This window comes from Lissotriton helveticus, chromosome 5_1, assembly GCF_964261635.1.
Source record: "Lissotriton helveticus chromosome 5_1, aLisHel1.1, whole genome shotgun sequence".
Lineage (NCBI taxonomy): Eukaryota > Metazoa > Chordata > Amphibia > Caudata > Salamandridae > Lissotriton > Lissotriton helveticus.
The window spans coordinates 90,700,035-90,719,588 of NC_136065.1; the positions used below are offsets into that span (position 1 = coordinate 90,700,035).

At 51.6% G+C, this 19,554-nt stretch overlaps 1 protein-coding gene across 1 annotated transcript in view; it reads right to left on the reverse strand.

The window, feature by feature from the left end:
- Positions 1-19,554, reverse strand: part of LOC144752399 (E3 ubiquitin-protein ligase TRIM39-like) — a 103,696-nt gene that overhangs the window by 58,541 nt on the left and 25,601 nt on the right. Inside the window, exon 5 of the mRNA XM_078640330.1 lies at positions 5,947-5,999. Within this exon, the coding sequence (XP_078496456.1) occupies positions 5,947-5,999 (53 nt within the window). The remainder of the gene's footprint in view (positions 1-5,946; positions 6,000-19,554) is intronic.

Genomic DNA, 19,554 nt, shown 5'->3' on the forward strand with positions numbered 1-19,554 from the left:
GAGAACCTTGGTCTTTGTCAAATGATAACTCAATCAACGCATCTAGGAGGCCATATTCTAGACCTCCTGTTTGCAAAGCAAGCAGAGACAGAGGTGGTGGATATTTTGCCCCAAAATTGGATGGACCACTCGTTAATCCACTTTGTTATCAAGCTATCTAGCTTAGAGGGCACTAGTAATCAGTCATTGAGTTTTCGAAAGGGAAGAGAATGGGCCAAGCTGATAAAAAAATAAAACCCTATTGCCTTTTTAGGGCCGGATGTCCTTTACCCCTTCAACTTCTGTAGGTGAAAACGATCAGACTTACTGCAAGATTATGGCGGACTCCCTTGATACAGTGGTGCCAATAAAGCATCTATAAAACAGGAGCAACATTTCTGCTCCTTGGTATAACGCCGAATTAAAACAGATACAGGCAACATGTAAAAAGGCAGAGAGGAAATGAAGGAGGGCCTATCTGGATCTAGACAGGAAAGCTTTGAAATTAGCACATACCCATTATAAGGAATCTATTGCCAGGGCCAAGGCTGATTTTTATGCCAATTCTATTCTGCAAGGCCCTAACAGTACTAAAGCACTTTTTAATATTGTTAGGAACATATCTAGTCCAATATATGCTAGTAATAAGGTAATAGCTTCACAGAAACTATGTGATGAGATCGCTGACTTCTTTGAGGACAAAATAACTAAAATTGTCGGGAATTTTCAATCGGACGGTCCGGTTGGTCTAGCCGAGAAGCCTGCTTTTAAACCCCAGTTAGCTACCTCGTTGGATACCTTCCATTCTCCTAAAGAGGACTCTTTTAACCAGCTGGCTCAAAGTGTGTCCTCAGGTCCCCCGTTGGATCCTTTTCCTCATAAAATCTGGAAAACCCTGGGGGAAGAACCTTTACCATGGCTATGGAAGATCTGTTGCTAGTCACTGGAGGAAGGTGTGGCACCAGAGGCTTGGAAGCAAGCTATTGTAAATCATCCCTGGACCCTTCCGACCCAGCGAGTTTCAGACCAATCTCCTTACTGCCCTACCCAGTCAAAATCCTTGAAAAGGTAGTTAGTAAAAGTCTATCTTGTTATCTAGAGGATAATTTATTGCTGGATAGGGATCAGTTTGGTTTCCGCCCGGGACATGGGACTGAGACCGCACTGGTAACGGTAATGGATAACCTGCGAATGCGTGCTGACAATGGGGTTTCATCTGTCCTGGTATTATTTGATATGTCAGCCGCATTTGACACAGTCAACCGTGCTGTGCTGGTTGAGAGACTGGAAGACATAGGGGTAAAAGGACAGGCTCTAAAATGGTTACGATCCTACCTGTCAGGAAGACAACAGGCGGTATCCTTATCGCCATTTACCTCTGACATGTCCCCAGTACTCCATGGGGTACCTCAGGGTTCGGCAATAAGCCCGATCCTTTTTAACATCCATCTACGTCCTCTATTCCCCATTATTAAATCTTTCAGGGTAGATCTAATCAACTATGCAGATGACACTCAACTGGTGTTCTCATTGGAGGGGAAAAGAGCGGTATCTATTGACACCTTCCAGGAGTGCTTGTGTCAAATAGCAGGTTGACTGAAGAGAAATGCCCTACAATTTAATGAGGGAAAAACTGAGGTAATATACGGTCCTGCCACGAGAATGTCCCGACACCTACCTATAGAGTTTAAGCTCACTCCTGAAGGTGACTCTTTGGCCTCGGCTAAAGTGGTGCGCAATTTGGGAGTCGTGGTAGATGAAAACCTCCAAATGGATGCGCAGGCCAACAAAACTGCCAGTATCTGCCTTTCCTCGCTCCAAATTTTACGGAAAATCCTTCCCCTACTCCCCGAGGACACCCGTCCTCTTGTAGTGGGGAGCATAATACTGAGTAGACTGGACTATTGCAACTCCCTGTACTTGGGAGCACCACAATATATTGTACAGGGGTTGCAGAGAGTTCAATCGATGGCAGCAAAGCTGGCCTTAAATAGACAACATAGATCCTCTACGACACTGGCCTTAAGAGACCTCCATTGGCTGCCCATCGGGGAGAGAATTCGTTTCAAATCCCTCTGTATTGTATATAAGGCAGAACATGGCCAGGGCCCAGTTCCTTTACAAGAAACATTCACCTGGTACAATTCAAGTAGCCAGCTCCATTCTTCAAACTCTAATCTGATTGCTACCACCAGATTTAAGAGATCTCGGAAAGGTGGTAGAGCTTTTGGAGTGATGGCCTCTCGTATCTGGAATGAACTGCCCCTAATTCTTAGACAGGCTAGCTCGTTGATTGGCTTTAGGAAGAGCCTGAAAACTTGGCTCTTCCCAAGTAATGGGGCCTAAGTCTGTCTTCATAGATACCGGACTGTTTTTTTTTCAGGGCTTCTCTTTGATCTAGTGCCAGGATACCCGTAGGGTGGCATTTTTGCGCTATATAAGTTTCCAATACAATACAATACTATAATGTCAGTACATTTTGTAACTGTCAGACACACACTGGATGACATCAGATGGACGATACTGAAGGCTAATAATTGCTGGGAGCAGAGATCGCTATTCAACAGAGAACATTGGATTTTCCACCCCAGGACCCATTTCCATGGACTAAACTAGGACATTTCTGGGCATGAATGCCAATGACGACGATCTATAAACCCACAAGTAGCTCACATTTCTACTGTGACCTTTATTAATGATATTGTCTAGGCATTTGAATACATCTGGCAATCTCAGACCAGTTTTCATAAGCTTAAGAAACACGAACATTAGATAAGGAAGGATATTTTCACTTTATTACAACATACACCTCTTTTTATATCTAATCAAATCAATACTTCCATTTTTACTAAAGAATCAGCTGTTTCTTATCTCCTCTGTTTTCCTTCTCCATAGGTGATTGTGCCACTGCATGTGTTAGTGCCTGGGTCATTGCATGACAATATGGGTAGTGATGGGGTGATTAGAGTACTGCAAGGAGAGTACTGCAAGGAGAGTACATGCTTGGGTTTTGGCCGAGTGATTAGATAAGGACATGATGCTGGCAGGGTGATTAGAAGAGTGCTCAAGGAGTGACAGGGATTGCTGGACTGCATGGGCAGTGCTCTGGGGACTGTAGCAGTGAATGTATTAGTGCCTGTGCCATGGCATCAGTACATGGGTAGACACTGTATGATTACAGTACTGTAAGGAGAGTACATGGTGAATTTATAAGTGCTTGGGTTTTGGCAGACTGATTGGATAAGTACATTGTGCTGGCTGGGTGATTGGAGGAGCGCGTAGGTAGTGACAGGCAGATTACTGGACTGCGTAGGTAGCCCTCAGGGAATTGTAGCACTACATCTGTTAGTGCCTGGGTCATTGCATAAAAACATGGTTAGTGACTGGATGATTAGAGTGCTGCAAAGATATAAATGGTGAATTCAGAAGTGCTTGGGTATTGGCACAATGATTGGACAAGTATACGGTGCTGACAGGGTGATTAGAAGAGTGCTCACGGAGTGACAAGGGGAATGCTGGAGTGCATCGGTATGCTCTGGGGATTGTAGCAGTGAATATACTAGTGCCTAGCGTTGAAGAGTGGTGTAAAAATGCGGCGTGGCCTTGGACCACCTTTCTGAAAAGCAGCTCCTTGGTGCTTACTGGAGGTACCTGATGGGCTAGTGCGTTGTAAATTGGGGATTAAATCCCCTTGAATTCTGAGGGTCCCTGGGGGCCAACTATCCCACCAGCTACCTCCAGTAAGCGCCACTGAGCTGCGTTGCGGAGTGGTGTGAAAAGGGGTCATGGCCTTGGATCATTCCTCTGCAATGCAGCTCCCTGGCACTACTGGAGGTACCCGGTGGGCTAGTTGGCCCCCAGGGACCCTCAGGATTGAAAGGGGAAATAATTCCCCCCCCCCCAACTTAAAATGCGCCACGGGGCGCGTTTGCACAATGGTGCAGGGAGGGGGCGGGGTCTGATGTGACAAGTGTCAAGTGTGCAAACGCGCCTCATGGGGGCGTTTTAAGTTGGGGGATTAAGTCCCCTTGAATCCCGAGGGTCCCTGGAGTCCAACTAGCCCGCCAGGTACCTCCAGTAGCGCCAGGAAGCTGCGTTGCAGAGGAGTGGTCCAAGGCCACGACCCCTTTTTACACCTCTCTTCAACACAGCTCTGTGGCGCTCACTGGAGTTACCTGGTGGACTCGTTGGACACCAGGGACCCTCAGGATTGGAGAGGAATTAATACCCCAACTTAAAACGCGCCACAAGCGCGCTTGCAGAGTGTTGCTGGGAGGCAGCGGGACCTTCGGCGCGATGCTGGGTTTTTTTTTCAATTTTTTTTTAGCAAGGGGGCTGCGTGGCCGTCCTTCCGAGTGGCTCCCTTCCAGGGTCACTTCAACCCCAGGGACACCATCCCCCTGGGCCTGGCCACTTCGTTGGTGACCGTGGGGGAGCCCAAAAGCCCCCACGGTCCCGCCGGCTACCCGTCTCATGCGGGTGCTGGGATTGCTTTTCCACACGGGGATCTGCTAACATGCGGCTCCTCATGTGGAAAAGCAATCTGCTTTGGATTTTGGAAGAGAGAGCAGGAAACATGCTCTTGCTTCCAAAATCCAAAGCAGTGTTTGCTATGGCAGGGCGGGCGCAGCATGGCTCCCCCCGCTGCCATAGCAAACAGCAGTGTCCCTGGGGTGGGCACACCAGGACACTGCAGGAGCCGGCCCTGGGTGTGGTGGTCCAGGAGGGGAGCTGCGCGGCTCCCCTCCCTACTAGTGTACAGTGGAGGTGGTGATGCCCGGGGCTCGGGGGACCACAATGGATGCCCGCATTTACATTTTTAGTGCCCCGGGGAGGTGGGGGTCCCCGGGGGAGGCTCCAGCCCCACCACAGTTTTTTTTTAGTTTTTTTAAAAAGCCCCGGGGGGTGGCGGTCATCAAGAGGGCTGTGTGCCCCCACAAATATTTAAGAAAATCCCGGGGGTGTTGGGCCCCGGGGTTTGGGGTGTCTTGGAGGCCCCCACACAGATTAAAAATAAGCAAGCCCCGCAGGTCCCAGCTACATAAATAAATTGCCCCAGGACTTGGCCTACCCGGGGGCTTTGAAAACGAAACGTGGGTGTCCGCACTTCGTTTTTTTCCCCCCGGACGGTTTCACACACCTTTGCGACCCCGCCCGAATATTTTTCAAAAATGTTTTTTTTTTTAGCATGGGGGTCCCCTGAGCAGGCCAGGAGCATCAGGCTGTTTTTACCATGCCCCCTTTTTTGTTTTTTAATCTTTCTCTCTCCTTTTTCTCCATTCGAGGCACAAGATGGCTGCCAACACTTCCTGGTGGGAACTGTTGGCAGCCAATCAGAGGCATGCTCATGTTGGGGGCGGGGGAGTTAGGCTCTGCCCAGATATCGACACTTTTTTTTTTAATTTCTCAGAACTACTGAACTGATTTACACCATTTAACAAAAGGGACCCTTTCTGAACCAAGGGCTACGTTTTTGCCAAAATTGGTGCAATTCTGTTCAGCAGTTTGGGCTGTAGCTTTGTCTAAAGTTTCCTATGGGAACTTACACAGGGAAAACGTGTTTTTTGGGACCCCCCTTTTTTCTCGGTCCCCGCTTGACGAATCATCCCGAAACTTTGAAGACAGGTGCTGATCACTAGTTTTGAGGGAGAGCTTCAATGCTGGCCATACTCCATATACTTGAACAACATCCAATCCCCAAAAAGATTTTAAAAAAGATCTGAAAAGGGTTCAGGTTCAGGCACAACTCAATTGGTCATACTTTGATTTAGGAACTAGTGCACACTGTCCTTAAAGAGAGACTTCTTGAAATGATTTTGCTTGTATTATCTTGATTTGACCGAATACAAAGTATGCATTGGTCTGTGTGTAAAGTCTGATGTTACATTATACTAAACATATAACTAACTATACAATATTGTATTATAGTCAGTAACATACATTAACAGGCTACACAATTATATTTACCTTTACAACCTTTCATCAGTGACATTGTGAATGGCAGTTTCTCATTATTGCACCTGGAAGAGCAAACAAATCATCATAAGTGTTACAGAACCACCAGAGTTCATAAGATCTCAGAAGGAACATCACTTACACCCTGTTATTAGAAATATAATATTAAAATCACAGGAGCTCCAGTGGAGCAGACTGCAGTCTGTGATATTATTTACTCACAAACATATGCTTAACGTAGTGCCTTACTACCAGTGGTTACCGCCATCAGACGAGAATGCATCCTGGGTGTCGGTGTTCTAGAAACCACGGTTACCTCTGAGGCCAGCGGGCAACCAGGGTGTGGGTGTTCTAGTAACTGTGGCTACTTCCATCAGACCGCCATACATTATGTGTGGGTGTTCTAGGAATTGTGGTTACCTCTAGCAGCCTGGCCTGCGTCCTGCGTGTGGGTGTTCTAGAAGAGGTGGTTGGCACATTAATATCAGGACTGAGCATCAGGTTAAACAAGCTCCTGGTGGGACTGGACTATATAAATAATAAACACCGTCTTCACTAGAGTCCACGTGTGTTCCGGCCACCACCCTCAACACAATGCCACATGCCATCCCTGCCACTGTAAACCCCATTGCCCCTGCTCTAGAACCTTGGAGCACCAACTCCTCCAAAAACATAAATCCTCAGTAGTATTGCCACCTGTGAAATCTAGCAAGGCAAAATCAGCATTTCATCTTTCAGGGGTCAACAAAGGGAGCACCATTTAAGTGGATAATGGTTAAGTTTATTTACAGCAAATATGAATGCCAAAAAACTGCAGTTTGGGAGACGGCTGTGCACATACCTGGACAAAAGCACCCGACATGCAAAGAATCCCTGCCACTGTAAACCCCTTCATCACTGTTCTAGAACCTTGAAGAGACCAGTACGTCGTCCCTGCCACTGTAAATCCTGTCACTACTGCTCTAGAACGGTCAAGAGCCCGCACACAGTCCCTGACACTGTAAACCCCTTCATTGTTGCCCTAGAACCCTGAAGAGACAAGTGCACAGTTCCTGCCGCGGTTAATCCCACCATTACTGCTCTAGAACATGGAAAGAGACCTCACACAGTCCCTGCCACTGTAAACTCCATCACTGCTGCTCTACAACATTGGTGGGATCAGCACATAATACTTCCACCGTACACAGGAGTAGGTAGACATTACTATACACTGCCGCCTCTATGCGCCTGTACTTGCAAAGAATCCTTCTTCCTCCATCTTTGGCTTGACTGCTCTGTTGGAATCCAAAGGATCTGCCTGTGCAACCCCTCGGAGGGATTCATAGGATCTGCCTGTGCAATCCTCCTCTGTGGGAGCCACAGGCTCTGCCTGTGCATGCTATCCACTAAAGGATCTATTGGCTCTGCCTGTGCATTCCTCATATGGTGGATCCACAGGATGTATAAGTGCATTCTTCCTGTGAGTGATCCATAGGATCTGGCTGTGCATTACTCCTTTGAAGGATCCCTAGTATAAGCCTGTGCATTCCTCCCGAGAGTGATGCATTGGATCTGGCTGTGCTCCTATGAAGGATCCACAGGATTGGTCTGTGCATGCCTCCTATGAAGGATACATAGGATCTGCTTCTGCATTAATCCTGTGTTGGTTTGTATAGAATTCGCCATTACATTCCTCCTGCCAGGGATCTATAGAAGTTGCCTGTGCATTCCTGCTATGGTGGATGTATTGGATCTGTCTGTGCATTCTCCTTGTGAGGATTCCATAGGATCCGCTTGGCTATTGCTCCTGTCAGGGATGCCATGAAATCGGCATGGGAATTGATCAAGCGAGGGATTCATGGGATCCGCGTATGCACTCGCACTATGATGGATTGATTATTTTCAGGCACAGATACTCTAATCCTCGCCCTCATTCGCTGAGATACAGATGGTTCGGTGCGCTGTACCCGGGTACAATCCCATACTCATCCGCGACCCCCGAGGAGTACCTGCTTTGCACCCAGCACTAAGGGGTAGGGAGAGGCCTCAGTGCCTGTACAACATTACGTTATTTATGTAACTGGGTACAGTCTCATACGCATCCGCGATCCCTTATGGGGGGTGGACGGGGGGCTGTGCCTGTACAACATTACGTTATTTATAAACCTGGGTGCAAACAATCTTATGCGCATCCGCGATCCTGGTGAAGTACCTGCTTCGCACCCAGCACTAGGGTTTAGGGGGAGGCCTCTGTGACTCTACAACATTATGTCATTTATATAAGTGGGTACAATCCCATACGTAATCCGCGATCCCGGTGAAGTACCTGCTTCGCCATGAGCTCTAGGGGGTGGGGAAACTGCTTTGCACCCAGCACTAGGGTTTAGGGGGAAGTCTCTGTGCCCGTACTACATAAGGTTATTTATTGGAAGAGCTCGAAAAGCTCGGCATGGGGGGAGGAGCCAAGCTCGCGTCCGAGATGGCCGCGTTTTAGCTCGGCTCCGATCACTCTCCTGTCTGCAACAAATATCCTGTACTTTATCCTGCCCCGGGAAGTATTCCACGATGTGCAGTGGAACGACGATAACTCACAGGCACTTACCGTTTGCTCCGGTGATTCCTGGGTGCCACGGATCCTGAGTTACGCCCCTGTCTACTTCGGGGCCTCTGGGGCGGCGGGCCTGGCACTCCTTGGCGGCGCCCGGGCTGGACGAGGCGCGGTGGCTGGCCCTTGGTGGTGGTGTGGAGTCGGTCGGAGGGGCCGATGTGCTAATAGACCGATTGCGGCCTCCCGGGCCTGGTCCGGCGGTCCTGCTGCCTGGTGTTGGGGAGCTGACTTCCATGGACGGGGTTAACCGTACATCTGGCTCGTCCCCCCTTTGTTCTCCGGCCCGGCCATTTTGAGTTCCTCCGCCCGGACTCGGAGAACGGTACCGGCGGCGTGTGGGGTGCCGGCGCATCGCCTTCTTCTGGTGGCTCCCCTTCCTGCCCTGGTGGCACTTCCGCAGGTGGTTGCCGGTGTCCTGTTTTGCCCCGCAGATATCCGGGCGGAGGTCGGTGTTCGCAGCGGCCCCGCCGGGCTTCTAAGATAGCGGCCGACCCCATGATTCTCGGCCTTGCGGGGACCGGCGATGCGGGTCCGCCGCGCGGCACGTTTGCTGAATACTGTAAAGGTGAGCCTACGCTTCGCGACATCCTCGCCGCCCTGCGCTCCTGGGGGGCACCCATGACCGCACCGACCGCTATCCTGGAGGGGGGTCCCTTTGTTGGGCCTGCCGGACCCCCCTCGGTTTGTGCGGCCTCATCTCTGTTGAGTGCTGCTGGAACTTTCCTTGGGGTCGTGGACCTGGAGGCTGCTGTTGGTGTAGATGTGCGGGGGTCCGCTGCCCTTCTTCATCCTGTGCCTCCTTCTGCTCCGGAGGTTCCCCGGCTGGATCCCGTCTGGACCGACCTCGATGGGTCTCCTTTTCCTCTTTTGCCTCACATGGCCGTACGAAGATCCTGTGACGGTGCCGCTGGACCGGCTTTCTCCGTATTCTCATCGGAACTTTGCCTGAAGTGGTTACTGTACTTTCTGGATAATCCGGGTCACGATCGCTACAACTTGAGTGTATTTTTGATCCGACTCCCTGTTATTCACCTCCTGTTTGATGTGTTCTGGTTCCTGGTGCGCTGGACGATTACAGTTTGCGAAAAACGAGGACAGGGTTGAGCTGATCTTGCCTCTGTGGACTGTTATTTTGCGGTATGGTTGGGTGATCCGTTCATAATTGTATGATTATGTTTGATACATCTTTACGTTCCTGGAGCTTCTCCGTGTGTTTATTATCTTCCCGTGGGCTCTGAACATTTTCGGGCGGGGGGGTGGGAGCTGAAGGGGTTTTGATTATGTGGCTCCTCTCCCGCTGTTTTTTCCCTGTTTTCCCTTCCCCCCCTTTTTAATCTAAGTGATTCTTTCTTTCTTATATTTCTCTATATTTCGGGTTCTAATTAGGGCGACAGGCACGCTGCTGGGGGGTAGGCCATAGCCTTCTGCAGGGGTGCAGGGTGGGCTGTGCGGGGTGGTGGGGGGGTCTGTTTATTGTATCTTTCCCTGTTCCTCTTTTTGGTTCTATGGCTCTTATGTATCCCCTAATTTCGTGGCGCGGTGTCGGCACGTGGCCCCCCGGGGTGTTTGTGCTGGCATGGCCCTTTTGGTATGTCTGCTGTCCCGGTTTACTACGCATTCATTTCTCCTGTTGCCACTAGTTCCATGTGCCGAATTAGTATTGGGTGCTTTGTTAGCCGTGGGGGGCGTGCACTGACGCTGCGCCCTCACTTTCCCCCTCCCCTTTTTTGATGTCCTCTTCCTCCCCTTTTTTCCCTTTCCCCACCCCATTTTCTTTTCCCCCCTTGGGTGTTGTAACGGAGGGCTTTTAGTTTTGTAAGCGTATTTTTCGCTGTTTTATTATTATGTGCCCTGGTAGTGGTGGGTGGGTGCTGAGCAGCGATTGTGATTGTTCTTGATGTGGGACTCACGTTCTGCCTTTGCCAAAATGTATTGTTCTGTTGGTCTTTTCCTGTATTTGGGACTTCGGCTTGCTCACGGCCCACCACGGCCCTCTGGACTTTACAGATTTTCAGTATCCTGTGACACCCTTTTTCTATTATAAAATTAACCTACTTTTATCCTGTCCGTGATGGCGACTCAAAGACTTGTTGCTTTTGCCTTTCATATGAGCTATTTAGAAATCCTGTTGTCTCTCCTGTATTGCCTCGTATGTCTCTTTATTGTGGTGGCCGGCCCGGGGGGTTGTAGGCCCGTATCTGTGCGCGCCTTCTGTACAATTAAGGTTTTAAAAAAAAAAAAATAAAAAAAGAAAAGCTCTGCATGCAACCTTCCCAATTCACTACTGGATAAATTGACCCCTTAGATATGGGCACAGGTTTTAAATGTGTAGAACGCTTGCGCCGCCTGTGGATTTTCGAATGGAAGCAGCTGGCAGACTCACAACCAGAGTTTATATCCATGGTGTAGCCCAGACAAAGAGAATTGCAGCAGTTCATGCGACTCACGCTAGTCGACTGGACCACAATTATCGCGCAGAGGCCAGAGGTAGCGTCTCTAGTTATAATCCAGCATCACACTTAAAATGCATCTATTGGATTAACTTTATCGGGTAAAAAGAGAGTATTGTGATACACAGGACTTTATCTCCACAAAATGCCGGACGTCCTGGTTATGATTCTGAACAGGCTTCAGCCGGTCTTTGGTGACTGGGTGGGCGTCTCTTGGGAGTAGAGATAAGACTGCTTGAAGATGGGGTGGGTCCAGGACAGTGAAGTGGAGAGCACCCTAGTGATCTACCTGCTTAATACCCACCCTAGTGACCTATCAGCTTAATCACCACCCAGGTGATCCACCCACTAATTACCATCCTAGTGATCATCCCACGTAATAACCACCCTAGTAATCCACCCGCTTAAAAACACCCTAGTGATCCACCCTCTTAATGCAGTGATACGCCCGCTTAATAACCACCCTAGCGACCAACCTGCTTAATAAGCACCCTAGTGATCAACCCGCTTAATAACCACCCTAGTGTTCTACCCGCTTAGTAACCCCAAGTTCAAGTGAAACATCGATCAGTTAGAGGCTTCAGTTTTTTAATATACTTTTTCTTTCCTTTTTTGTCAAAATTTGATGAGTAATTGACCTCCAACCTCGGTGTTTTATACATTTTTTAATAAGCAGAGTAAGGTTAGTTTGCAAATCTGTGACAATACCAAGGACAGTGATTGCGTGCGGTTAGGCTTTCCTGTTTTCAGTTTCGATTTTTGGTAAATTCCGGTAGAGTGTTTTCAAGTGATTTCAATACCTTAAAAAAACAGTTATCAGTGGTTACACATATTCGCGCTACTAAAAACAACAAAAAAAGTGTTTTTCCGGTGTTTATGGAGCGTTTTGCTTTTATTATTGCTTGCTTTCTGCACTGATAGAACATGATATATAGACAGTGTACGTATAGTGTATATGAGGTCCAAATAGATTTTTGCAAATTAAACTTATATAGTACACCATACAATACTTCTTCAGTGAGTCTTTGGCCATGTGAGCGCGCTCTTTCCTTCCCATGTAAACGTCTGTGAAAAGGCCCTCTCAACATTGGCACTTGAGAAGGGCAACTCCAAAACAGCGAGGGCCGATTCACAGAACCAACTTAACCATTTTGGTATTCACAGAAGGCACTTACTCATTGATGAGTAAGTGCCTTCTGTGAATAACAAAATGAGTAAGTGCCTTCTGTGAATACCAAAATGGTAGTAAGTTTAGCATTTTATCTTAAGTTAGTTCAGTGAATCAGGCCCTATAGTACAGAATTTGTTAACTCTGGCCACTGACATAGCCTTTCATGCCAATACTGGTACACTTGAAGATTGCGATTCTCAGGGGAGGTTCTGCAGCATTTGCACTGAGCTAGGCCCTCAGAGTTATTAAAGCGGTCAAAAATTAAGCGTCACTTTTGAAACTATGGAGGAAATTCCCCTTCACTGAAGGGATCTAGAACTTGTATAGAGTACCACAGTGAGATTTTATTGACTTCACATGACATTGGTGGTGAAGGGACATTTCTATGCATCATTGCAAGCCATTTCTCATACATTGTAAAATAAATGTTCCAGAATTGTTCTTCAACATTGCTTTGCTTACCAAGTGGCAAGCACTCTAACATGGAACATGTTGCAGTGCCAAAGTCACTAAAGGTGTCGCCCAGCCTACTCTCAAGGAGATGTTTCACATCTACACCAATTATGCTGAACACTTGGCAGACAAAGAGTTTTTTCAGACTCTAGTTGTTTTATTATGTCCACTACAGCAGTTATGTTCTCCTGTAAAAATCTAATAAAGTAGTAGAGTGTACTTTTTTCACATCATTATCAATATGCGACCAAAGATCCTCACATTTCTTGCCTTTGGCATCATCACTCAGCAAAATTTCTGTAAACAGTTGCCACATGGATTATATAGCATTCATAGCCCCTTAGACTGAGAACCATCAGCTAAGGGACACAGTTGGGATGACTCTTTCTTCGATGCAACACAAAGCACAAAATGATAAATATTTGCGTTTTAGTTCCTGTGCATATGATAACAGTGCACCAGAATGGACTAAAAAGTCAATAGGATCCCTCATTAACTCTGAAGATTGTAAAGATGCTTTCAGCATACCATCTAACAAGTGATAAGGATCTCCTACAGGGAATCACTTCAGCTTGGGTATCAATTTTGATAGGTCATCACACAACTTTTTCATATACGTAGCTGATTCACTGCAAATACAAACAATATCACTCCAATCTTTGTTGAACTTGGGAAGAACCTTTTTTGCAGAGCATTGCAAGTGACACTGCGTTCCATGTTTTCCAAAAGTCTGTTGTCCTGTTTTCACCACTATTTCAGATGCTTGGTGATAGCGCTCTTTATTTCAGTACAGCATTTGAGACATGTCAGGCATTGAAATAGGACATAGACAAGGAACAGCGATCTTTCTAGCCAAAACCCCAAGCATTTTTTGGTTAAACATTGTAGTAAATGATGAATACACAAGCGAGTGTGATATGTGTGATAAGGCAAGGAACTCCAATTAAATGTATTATATACCGTTGGGTCACTAGTGTCACTGCTGCAATAGGGGTGTAGAACAAGTGAGGTTAGAAAAAGGACATAAATGTTTACTTGTAGAAAAATCTTTTTCTTTTTTAACAAATAGTGTGTAAAGTGGAAGAGCCTAACTGTTGGACCCGGCCTCATGGCGTGGTTCGCCTATGTCCCTCCACACCCTGCGAGCGTAGGCCGGTACCCCGGGTTCCCGGCGCAGCCTCCCCATTAAGATAGCTTGCACCCCGAGCCTGGGCGCCCTACCCCAGCGAAGCCTAGATCCCCCTAGAACCTCGACCAGGCCTGCCTCCCCCGCTCCACTCCCGGCTCCGAGCACCTAACCTTGCATGCCCCACAAGGCCCGGACGCCATCTTCCCTTCCCGGCATCCCTGTATCCCTGGGCCTAGCGTGACCCCGGCCCCAGCGAAACCCAGACTCCAAAAGCGCGCCAGTCCCGGACTGGGGGGTTAAGGGCTCCCGAGTGAGATAAGCCAGGGAGTTTCGATGGCACCTCCGGCCTCCCCTGAGGGGCTGGTTTCTGTCACACCTTTGGCCCTCCCCTGTGGGCCAGTTTCGATCACCCCTCTGGCCTCCCCGAGGGCTGGCTCCAGACCCGCTGGGCGTCTGGGAATTCCCGGACCCACCTTTCAAAGGGATCAAAGAGCCAACCGCCGGACCTCACCAACGACCAGCCCCCAGGGCTTGAGGCCTCTGCCTGGGAGGGTCCGGAGATCAAAGAGGAGAAGGACGATAACTGGGCCCGCCCGACAACTAGCGGGCAGTTGTATCTTGGACCTGAAGCCCTGCTGATCTGATCGCGGCTGACCCTAGGAAGTCTCATCCTGAACCTCTGAGCCCTGCTGACGCTGTCGCGGCTCAAGCTGAACTGTAACCATCGGAGCCCTGCTGACGCTGTCGCGGCTCAAGCTGAACTTGTAACCCTCGGAGCCCTGCTGACGCTGTCGCGGCTCAAGCTGAACTTGTAACCCTCGGAGCCCTGCTGACGCTGTCTCGGCTCGACCTCTAAGACCATCCGAGCCCAGCTGACCTCTTCGCGGCTCGAGGAGTACTCTGGTCCGGCGGGACCATCGAGACCACCGTCACGACCGAGCCGACTCGACGGAGGTGAGGCAGCCAGTACGACCATCATCCCGTACCCCCCGGCTCGAGGGTTGAGAGCTGTGCGTAGGGTACGCCGCGTACTGACCCAGAGACTAAAAGACTGTCCCGCTTCCCCCTTCCCGAATCCTCCAAGACTTTGTGGTCCCTTGACCCCTGTGTATACAGGAGTGCTTCCTTCGTTATTTGCTTATATAAAGATCTTGTTACTAAAACCCACCGGTGTGGTGTCTGTTCGTAGTGTGGTGTGAGCTCAGTGTGTACGATCCTAGACCCGAAGACCTCCCCGGTGAGGACCTCCCAGTCAAGACTCGGCAAGTTCTGTGGGAGAGGTGGGTCCTGGTGTGGTCGGGTGAGCACAACCCGACCCTCTGAGATCGCCCCTTCTAACATTGGTGGCAGTGTCGGGATAAGAACCTACGTCTACGGACCGTACAGTACTGACACACTACCCGAACGAAGAGCAGCCATGAGCGTCACGACCGACAAGACCACCTTCCAGATGGAGCTTCTGGGAGACTATTCGCACCGTGAGCTCAAGCAATTCTGCAAGGATCTCCGTATCCCGTCAACGGGATTAAACACTAAAGAGGACTTTCAACAAGCTCTAACAGCCTGGGTGGAGACCGGAGCCCAACCTCCAGCACAGACAGAAGCCGATGGAGGGGGAGCGCCACTGATCGAAACCCACGCCCCAGAGCAAGAACGAGCAGAGTCCCCCACGCGGACTCCCAGCACGGAGAGAGGTCTGTCTCGAGAGGAGATGACCGACCCAGAACGCAACCGAAGCCACGAGCCAGAACTAGCCCGTTTAAAGATGGAGGTAGAACTCAAGCTGGCCGAGAAAAAGCTAGCCATCGAGCAGTTGCGGCTGGAAGGAGAACTGGAGGAGAAGAAGCTCCAACGAGAACATGACGGAAAGAAGCTCCAGCTGGAGCACGAGCGCAGCATATTGGAAATAGAACTAAAGGCTCGGAACGAAGGCAACAAAACAGCAGCGACCCGAGAGGCCATTCCCCCGGTGGAACCAAAGGTCCACATCCCCAAGGACGTGGTCAAAGAATATTATAAAAACGATGACATCCAGCAATGGTTCAAGGCCTACGAGGTCGCCATGACCTCTCACCGAGTTCCGCAGAAAGATTGGGGAGCCGGGCTGTGGGGTCGATTCCTGAGTGAGGGGAGAGACACCCTACTCGACCTACCGTCTGCCGAACAGACCTCCTACAGCCACATGAAAGAGGCCCTCCTCACAAGGTACGGGCTCACCCCAGAAATGTACCGCCAACGCTTCAGAGACTGTAAGAAGATCCCCGGCACCACCTGGGTGGAATATGTCAATTTCTACAGCCGGGCCCTGGAAGGGTGGATCAAGGGCAGCAAAGTATCCACCTTCGAGGGACTCATCGACCTCATTGCATATGAACAATTGTCCCTGAATTGCTTTGTGGAACTCCGACAGCACCTCCTGGACAGCAAATTGGCTGACCCCCGGAAACTGGCCATCGAGGCCGATCGCTGGGTGAGCACCAGAGTCCCCCGGGGGCCCGGGGGAGATTCTGGCCGAAATGAACAGGGGTCGTTCCGCCAGAGGGGAGGGGGAATCAGAATAGGCAGAGGGGTTCCCAGGTAGGGTCCCCGCGTAGTCCCCCCCAGAAACCAGCCCGGCACCTCGCCTCCCACAGCGCGCGCAGGGTTTCCCACAGCTAAACCAGGGCCCCGAGTCAGCCAAGCCTGCTACCATTGCCAACAACCCGGGCACTATGCCAATGACCCCCGCTGCCCTTTGTTCAAGAAGCCTGCCGCTGCAGGGTCCCCAGCGCGCCACATCACCTCAGTAGCCCTAGAAGAGGAGGGGGAGGAAGAGTTCGAGGGAGCAGACCCCGCGGCTATGATGTTAGTCTCCCTGGGTGATAGGGAAATGGTCCCCGGAGCTCCCCTACCCGACAACACAGAGAAGTACCGACAGCAGGTGACTGTCAATGGCCATCACATCGGGGCACTCCGGGACACTGGGGACAGTATCACCGCCGTCAAACGGCACCTCGTCACCGAGGCCCAGATTGTTCCCCACATCTCCTGCAGGGTGATCGCAGCTGATAACTCCGTCCGCACCTGCCGGATCGCTCAAGTCCCGTTCGAATGGGGGGGCGTCTCGGGAGAGTTACGAGTGGCGGTCCGCTCAGACATGCCTGTGGACTGCCTGCTCGGCAACGATCTAGAGAGCTCCCCATGGCAGCGAGTTGAGAAAAGGACCCACTTGGAGATGGTGGGCCTACCCGAGTGGGCCTGTGTGAGCACCCGGTCGATGACTGCCCGGAGGGTCACCCCCGAAGGGGCGACCTTAGAGGCGGCACCGGTGGCCCCTGAGGACCCCGAGGTCCCCGAACCCTCCGAGACCCCGGAGCTGGTCCCAGGAGAGAGCTTCCCCCCCGACGCAGGTCCCCTCGGCCCTAGCGTCGAGTTGACCCCGAGCCGGGACGACCTTCCTGAGCTGGCCCAGTGGCGCCAGGAAGGAGGACCGTCCCGAGAAGAATTCTGCCTAGAGCAGACCTCCTGTCCGTCCTTGGTGGGGCCACGGCAGCAGGCCGCCGCCCAGGCCGCCGGTGACCCGCCCGGCTCCCACTTTGTCTATTGGGAAAACGGCCTCTTGTATAGCGAACAAAAGTCCGCCGAACTAGGGTCCGGCAGAGTGCTGGTGGTCCCCCTACGCTTCCGCGGCTTCCTCCTGAACCTGGCCCATGACGTGCCCTTGGCGGGACACTTGGGACAAGACAAAACGTACCATCGCCTGGTCACCCACTTCTACTGGCCGGGCATGCGCTCCGATGTAGAAGGACACTGTAAGTCCTGCCCCACATGTCAGTCCAGCGGAAAGAGCGGGGGGAAGCGCAAGGCTCCTCTCCAACCCTTCCCCGTGGTCAGTACCCCCTTTGAGAGGGTGGGTATCGACATCGTGGGCCCCCTCGACCCTCCGACCTCCTTGGGGCACCGCTTTATCCTGGTGCTGGTGGACCATGCCACCCGATACCCCGAAGCCATTCCCCTCCGAACGGTGACAGCCCCCGTAGTGGGGCGGGCTCTCATGGCCATCTTCTCTCGGGTGGGATTCCCCCGAGAAGTCGTCAGCGACCGAGGGACCAACTTCATCTCCAAGTACATGAAGTCCCTTTGGCAACAATGTGGGGTGACGTACAAATTCACCACCCCATATCACTCCCAGGGTAACGGTCTGGTGGAGCGATTCAACCGGACCCTCAAGGGAATGATCATGGGTCTCGAAGAGCCCCTGAGGCGTAAGTGGGACGTCCTCCTCCCCTGTCTCCTCTTCGCATACCGCGAAGTCCCCCAGAAGTCCCTGGGGTTCAGCCCCTTCGAGCTGCTCTACGGGCACCCCGTCCGGGGACCCCTCACCCTGGTCAAGGAAGGATGGGAGACGGCGGCCCCAGCGCCCCCCTCCCAATGTGTTTCGATACATTCTGGCCCTCCGGAACCAGACGAGGAAGTTCCGAGAACTGGCCGAGGCCAACCTCGAGGCCAGCCAGGAAGAGATGAAACGGTGGTATGACCAGAATGCCACCCTGGTCGAGTTTTAGCCCGGACAGCGGGTCTGGGTGATGGCCCCTGTGGAGCCCTGTGCCCTGCAAGACAAGTGGACAGGGCCCTTCAAGGTGGTAGAACGCAAGAGTCAGGTGACTTATCTCATCGACGTAGAGTCCCCCCGGAACCCCTTGCGGGTCCTTCACGTGAACCGCCTCAAGCCCCACTTCGCTTGGTCCGAGTTGAGCCTGCTCCTCGCCACGGACGATGGGGAGGAAGAAGAAATGGAGCCTCTCCCTGATCTCCTGACCACGAAAGAAAAAGATGGCTCCGTAGAGGGGGTGAGTCTCTCCTCCTCCCTCTCTCCCGAGCAGCGCGAGGACTGTCGCCAGTTACTGGGACAGTTCTCGGACCTTTTCTCCTTCACCCCCGGCGTCACCAACTGGTGCGTCCACGACGTGGACACCGGGGACAGCCCACCGGTACGGCACAGAGCCTACCGCGTCCCTGACCGAGTCCGGGCCTGCATCAAGGCCGAGGTCTCGAAGATGCTAGCTCTCGGGGTGGTCGAAGCCTCTGACAGCCCATGGGCTAGCCCCGTGGTCCTGGTTCCGAAGGCAGCCGCCCCCGGTGCTGTTCCCGAGCTGAGGTTCTGCGTCGACTACCGCGGGCTCAACGCAGTCACCAGAACCGATGCGCACCCCATCCCCCGAGCCGACGAGCTTATCGATCGCCTCGGGCGGCTCGCTTCCTTAGCACGTTCGACCTGACCAGTGGCTACTGGCAGATCGCCCTCACCGAGGGAGCCAAGGAAAGATCCGCGTTTTCCACCCCGGATGGTCACTACCATTTCCGGGTGATGCCCTTCGGGATGAAGAACGCCCCCGCCACCTTCCAGCGACTGGTGAACCAGGTCCTGGCGGGGTTGGAAGAGTTCAGCGCTGCGTATCTGGACGATATCGCAGTGTACAGTTCCCACTGACCCGAGCACCTCCAGCACCTCTGGGCGGTGCTGACTGCCCTCAGAAGGGCTGGTCTCACCATTAAGGCAAGCAAGTGTCAGATCGGACAAGGGTCCGTAATCTACCTCGGGCACCAGGTCGGAAGTGGCCTCGTAGCCCCCCTCCAGCCCAAGATCGATGCCATCGTGGCCTGGGAGGCGCCCACGACCCAGACGGAAGTTCGGGCGTTTCTAGGGCTCACGGGGTACTATCGAAGATTCATCAAGGGGTACGGCAGCATCGTAACCCCTCTCACGGAGTTAACCTCCAAAAACCAGCCGAAGAAAGTCAGCTGGACCGCCGCCTGCCAAGAGGCGTTTGAAAGGTTGAAAGACGCCATG